The sequence below is a fragment of the Barbus barbus genome, assembly GCF_936440315.1.
Source record: "Barbus barbus genome assembly, chromosome: 3".
Lineage (NCBI taxonomy): Eukaryota > Metazoa > Chordata > Actinopteri > Cypriniformes > Cyprinidae > Barbus > Barbus barbus.
The window spans coordinates 15465850-15472416 of record NC_136731.1 but is presented as its reverse complement, the minus strand read 5'-3'; the positions used below and the strand labels follow the sequence as shown (position 1 = coordinate 15472416).

At 35.5% G+C, this 6567-nt stretch overlaps 1 protein-coding gene across 1 annotated transcript; it reads left to right on the top strand.

Annotated features, from left to right (window-relative positions):
• Positions 1-3322: 3322 nt before the first annotated feature.
• On the top strand, positions 3323-6001 carry pvalb8 (parvalbumin 8). Its single transcript, XM_079377615.1, has 5 exons — positions 3323-3658; positions 4188-4251; positions 4875-5007; positions 5308-5417; positions 5715-6001. The coding sequence occupies exons 2-5, from the start codon at positions 4191-4193 to the stop codon at positions 5738-5740; spliced, it is 330 nt and encodes a 109-aa protein (XP_079233741.1). The 5' UTR covers positions 3323-3658; positions 4188-4190; the 3' UTR covers positions 5741-6001.
• Positions 6002-6567: the final 566 nt, after the last annotated feature.

The window sequence follows — 6567 nt, the reverse complement described above, 5'->3', positions numbered from 1 at the left end:
AATATAGACTTCTTTTCATTTCTTCTCGCAAAACTGCTTTTCACTCCAGCTGTATGCGGTAAGTTTATAACCACATTTCCAGTTCAGTAAAATCAAATCAAATAAAACAAAAATATGTTTATATTTGGTGGGTTATCTGGGACCACTGCCGTAAAAGCTGCAAACATTAAAAATATTTTTTATTATTAATGGCTGTTTGTTTGGTGGATCGTGCATTCATTCGGTTTTACTGCATATGTGAAATACCTATATTCACAAAGATTATAGTTACTCACAAGCCAAAATAATTTAATCTAGCTGTTTTCTTTTGGTGCTGTCAAACGATTAATCGCGATTAATCGCATCCAAAATAAAAGTTTTAGTTTACATAATATATGTGTGTGTAATGTGTATATTCATTATGTATATATAAATACACACACACATGCATGTATATATTTAAGAAAAATATATTATGTGTATATGTTCAGTATATTTATATACATAATATAAAATATAACAATATAAATATATGCATATAAATACATGTAAATATTCAAAATATTTATTGTATGTGTCTGTATTTATATATACATAATAAATATACACAGTACACATGCATGTAAACAAAAACTTTTATTTTGGATGTGATTTTTCGTGATTAATCGTTTCACAGCACTATGAAATGTACATTTTTATTCAGCAAGGACACATTAAACTGATCAAAAATGACAGTAAAAACATTCATAATGAACTATTTAGAAACTATTTCAAAGATTAGAATTACTCACCAACAAGCCAATATTCTGTTGAAATAAATAAAAAAGCAAACGATCGAACTTCCCCCCGTTTTAGCTTAAGTCTTCCCCTAGATGGCGTTACTTTACAATTAGTGAATAGATAGTAAAAGCATACACTTTTACTTACTTTTAAAATGTGTTTAGTATTTACAATGTCAGTACAATATCTTTGTACTGTACCATATTTACCCCTAAAGGGAGCATATTAGTACCTTGTAATAGTAATATGTATCTTTACAATAGTAGCTTACTGTACATTTTTTAGGGGTGCAAAGTACTGCTGTTGTGTCTCTAAAAGTACAGTTTTTGCACTTTTTTATCTAGTGTAGTTGCTAAAGAGTAGCATGCTAGGCTAGTTAGGCTCTGACACACTAAAAGCAGCTGAGCTCTGCCAAAACAGACACCTTAGTAGAGGTCAATGTAGAGTAACTTAGTGCTTGCAGAGAAAATAAGCAAACGTAAATGAATAAATGATTGCTCAGTAACCGTATAGGATATGAGGTATCATCATGGCCTATGACATCAGTGTTGGAGGGTAAGTAGCACCTCTGTATCCGATGTCCTTGTCAGCCTCAGGCTCTTGGGTTTCTCTCTGTGCAGCATCACGCTGGGTTATCCCACGCATGGAGTGTCCCAAAGCATGTCACAGCAAACACCTCGTCCTAATGAATTTAAATGGGCCATGTGCACCCTGCAACTCAATAGGCACGCTAGTATGCATTAACGCAGTCTTTTGTGATGCACTCAAACATGACTGTCAATGTAAATGCTTATAGAAGTTGATACTACCAGGTGCGCCGTGTGCCAAATTGACCCTACTTGCTATCATAATGACAGATGCATTAGTAAAACAAATAAAAAATCCTCACATAAACTGTACTAAATACCGATTAACATCATGTAAAAGTACAGCTGTCAAGAAATACACTACCTTTAAAAGTTTGGTGTCTGTAAGAAGTCAAAAAAACAATAGGCTACTTTTATTTATCAAGGATGCAATAAAAAGATAGAAAATGACAGTAAAGACATATATTATAAACTATTAAGAAACAATACTCTCCAGCAAGCCAATATTTAGGCCAACCTGTTCAAATAAATAAATGTTGAAAGAAGCCTTTTATGCTTACCAAGTATGCATTTGTTCGATCAAAGCAAAAACAGAAATATTGTGAAATATTAATACAAAATTAAATAACTGTTTTTTATTTACTGTGATGCAAAACTGAATTTTCAGCATCATTAATCCAGTCAGAAATCATTCTAATATGCTGATTTGCTGCACAACAATCATTTCTTATTATCTATAATGTTGAAAACGGTTGTGCTGCTTCATATTTTTGTTGAAATCGTGATCGTTTTTTCAAGATTCTTTGATGAGTAGAAATGTTTTGTAACATTAGAAATGCCTTAATGTCATTTTGATCAATTTAATGCATCACTAAATAAAAGTACAGATTTCTTAAAAAAAAAACCTGCTAATTCTTTGCCAGTTACAGTATTATGCATGCAGTATTAATCAGAGAAACTGAATATTTTAAGAAATAAATCTTGATGTATAAAGTTAATGCATATGATGCAAATGTCATTAAAACATTCATGCGTTGACACCTAAACAAATACTGTTTATTCATTTGTTTCTGTTTATAGCCTTTAAAGCATGAGATAATATAACTAGAAAAGTCAAATCAATATCTGTGTCGACATATTAGACACTTGAAGAAAAACTGTCTGTGTCTGTTACACATTTATGAAGGATGCGCTGTCTGTAACCCCATCGCTCTGATGGAAACAACACTTCAAATGAATTGTAACATGGGGTTTGGTGACAAAAAGTTAGGCAGTGTCTGTTTTTTTTTTTCTTTTCCTGCACTTGAGACCATAAAGTACTGATATATTGCACCCTCTTACATAATATATGCGTCTAGCAGGTGCATTTTAAACATTGATTACAGTGTGCTATTGGGCACCAGTCAAAAGGTGACCTTGTATCCCTGAATCAGCAGAGGAAAAATGACAGCTCGCTGTTTGTCTGCCTATGGAGGGTGAAATGAGAAGGATAAACTCTCTATAACAACACAGACTGTCCACAGCTGTACCTATGAATTAGTTTTGCATCTGGTGACCAGTGGATTAGGGGGTCCCATCTGTTCATAAAGACAATATGGAGCAGATTACAAAGTAAAAAAATCAAAAATATTAAAAATAAAATCAAAAATCCAATGCAGATTATGGGATTTATAAGAAGATCTGGAAGCCATAAATTAAAGCAAACACAAGGAAAGGTGGTTTTCGAGCATCCCAGAGCGTCCCCACCTCCCAATAGAAATTTATATAATATGCTAATGAGGAATTTAGAATGACCTCATGTAAAGCAGAAGAGAAAGAGGGAGGGATGGGCTGACCAACCTGAGAGGAGGATCGGATGTACATGAGAGAGGTGAACGAATGTGAGGGCTTTTGTGATGTGTGTATTATGATATAGGATGGGAGGGATGTGACAGCAAAGCATTTATTACTTAATTTGCCTTTTACAAGGGCGTCACAGATGTCTGAGGGCTGGCCCACACACACACACACACACATACACACACATATGCACACATACACACACATATGCACACATACACACACACACACACACACACACACACACACACACACACACACACAAGTCAAACAGATATAAATAGTACAGGTTAATTAGTTAGGTAAGTAATTTGAGCCAGGGCCTGGCAGTTAGAATTTGATCCACAGACAGGTAACTCAAGAATTACCCATTGTCACTGCCTTCAGATCTATATAAATCGCACCTGGACAGACTCGCAGTCACCACTCAGCCTTACTTCTGTTGACTCGCCTGCCGGGAGAACTTCACTGAGGTGAGTGTCTGCTCTTTGCCAGGGAATCAGCGAATCTCTTTTTGTGTTTAGCAGCATATTGCATACCGCTTTAGGTTTGTTTTTATGAGAATTATCCTCAAGTTGTATGCATTTAATAATGAAAACTGCACCAAAGCTGCATGTATATGAATCCTTATATAAAAATAGAATTCAAATAGATACATATGCATGTTTTATACTGAAAAGTTCATTGAAAAAGCATGCATATGACAGTTTTATTTGATTAAAATGCATTAGTGTATATATATATATATATATCTATCTATCTATCTATCTATGCCAGCAACTTAGTTGAACTCGTGTCAATCTGTGTCTTCAGTCGATTTTAATTTATTTGTTTTATTGAATTTTTTAACCAAGGAAGATTTATTTAAATAAATGTAGCCCAGCCTGGTTTGTGTATTAAAATTAACTGTATATTATATTATATTATATTATATTATATATGGCTACTGCTTGTAAAAAATCAATGAATTATTTAAAAGTGTCCTTTTTTTTCTTCTCCAAGACCATGTCACTCACATCTATCCTTTCCGCTGATGCCATCGACAGTGCACTCAAGGACTGTCAAGGTAGGAGACATGACCATGATCATAACATGATCATGAGGTAAGGATCCTGGACATAGTAGACAGCTGTTTTGAAAGAGCGATTATGTGAAGGTTGAGCGTCGCTCACTGAAAAGAGGAGGGGGTTTAAGACATCATCTGTCCGATGCATATAATGCTGTTTTAGAAACTATGCCACGGCGCTGTATGGAGAGATCAAGGGGCTTCACTGCAAGATGAGGAGGGAGACCACTGTAAGCGGCAGGGAATGCCATCAGATCTGACAAGCATACTATGTGGACAACTTGGTAGTCATGTGACTTCTACATGTTTGCAGGTCATGTGACTTACGTGTTTTGCCAGAGTGTTTTTACAACTGAAGATGGTGTTTGGAAGAACACAGAAACGTCTTGTCGTTTGTTTTTATGTTGCCCAGTGGTTTTAAATCAAGAGTTTGTTTGGAACAGGGTATAGGAGACACTGTCTCTCCGGTATCAGCAACATGTTTGTGCCTTATCAGCAGATTGGGAATTGAAGCTTTGAAGTTTTTGTGAACGTCTGACTTCAGCTGCTCCTTATATGGCACTGTCAGATTTCACAATCACTTACCATGTTTTTAATTGGTTGGTTGATTGGTCTTCTTCCAGCTCCTGACTCCTTCAACCCCAAAAAGTTCTTCCAGCTGTGTGGTCTGACAAAGAAAAGCCCTCAGGAAGTGAAGAATGTCTTTAACATCTTGGACAACGATGCCAGCGGATTCATCGAGGAGGAAGAACTCAAGTAGGAACTTTCACAAGTCTACACGCAAAGAGCAGATAATTGACAGGATCAATGCAAGAACAACAGATTTCAGCCTTTTATCTTACTGGGCTGGCTTTCCAAGCACATGAATTATTAAGTATGCAAAACCAGACAGGGATTACCTAGCTGCGGCCTTTTAATTAAGAAAGACGATTTATCCTCCTGCTTTGAATACATCCTGTCTCTGTCTGCGTACTGATATTATAAGCATTTCCTTCCCGGACAGGAGGGCTGTCTGATGTGGGACAGGAGATGATGCTCTTTCTGATGTCCTTTCAGGTTTTTCTTGCAGCGGTTCTCCCCTGGAGCTCGTGTACTGACCGATAAAGAGACAAAGGGTTTCCTATCGGCTGCTGACGATGACAGCGATGGCAAGATTGGAACAGATGGTAATCATGGCTTTTATATAATATGTCCGTCATTTATAATTAACACACTGTTGAGGCAGACAGTTTTGTGATTGTTTCCATTTGATATCTATTCATATGAACACAAGTGCACGAGTTAAGTAGCTTTTAACTCACATTCATGTAAAGTTAGATGCAATTTAAGTATCCATATCATGCTTACATTATATTGCCATATATAAAAAGGAACTGCGGTATATGATTGTACGCCGTTTATTTGAGCATCTAGAGCAAGGTTTACAGCTCACCTGAATAAATTGTGTCTCTGATCTCTTGCAGAATTCCAGGCGATGGTTCTGTCCTGAATGATCAGTACACATCTCTCCCCTCTCTTGTACTCAGATTTCATTTCAATTCAGCAGTCCCGCCACTCGATACACAGGTGTTTTTTGCTCCCGGGGACCCCCTGGTCAATAGAGTCCACACAAGGCAGACGCATACTGTACACACTGCAGTTTTTATTTGATTTTTGAATAATGTAGAGGGGCGCACATGGGCACTGACCAAACATAAAACTACCTGAAAATTATTATTGAAGTGAATAAATAAATGGCTCAAAATATTTCAAATGTTGTCTGTGTTATTTTCATTCTGGTCGTAAAATATTGAAGAGGTGAACACAGTAGCACTTCATGGAAACATGGAACGCATGAATAAAACAAAGAGGTTTGATGAATGTCTTCAGGAAATAAAACTTCACAATAAAGAGGACTTTGTGTAGATAAACATGATAAAGCCACTTTGGACAAAAGTGTCAGGTAAAATGAAGTAAAAACATTGAAATTGAAATGTGTATTCACAGAGAATCAATAACATTTCTGATTGCAAGATCCAAATGTGCATAGAATACGTAAGATTAGAGTAAAATTGTATATTAATAATATTATTCATGATTAATCTACTAAATAAATAAATAGTGAAAATAATAATAATAATTCTACTATAATGACATATTTTTATTATTAATTTTATCTCGTATATTAATAATAAATGAACTAAAACAATTAATTAATCACTGCTGAAGACAGAAATTGTAGTAAAATGATATGCCCAGAAAATGAATCCTATTATAAAAGCTTGGAGCGTTACATTGATAATATAGGGTTTACCATAACGTGCGTCATTCAATATG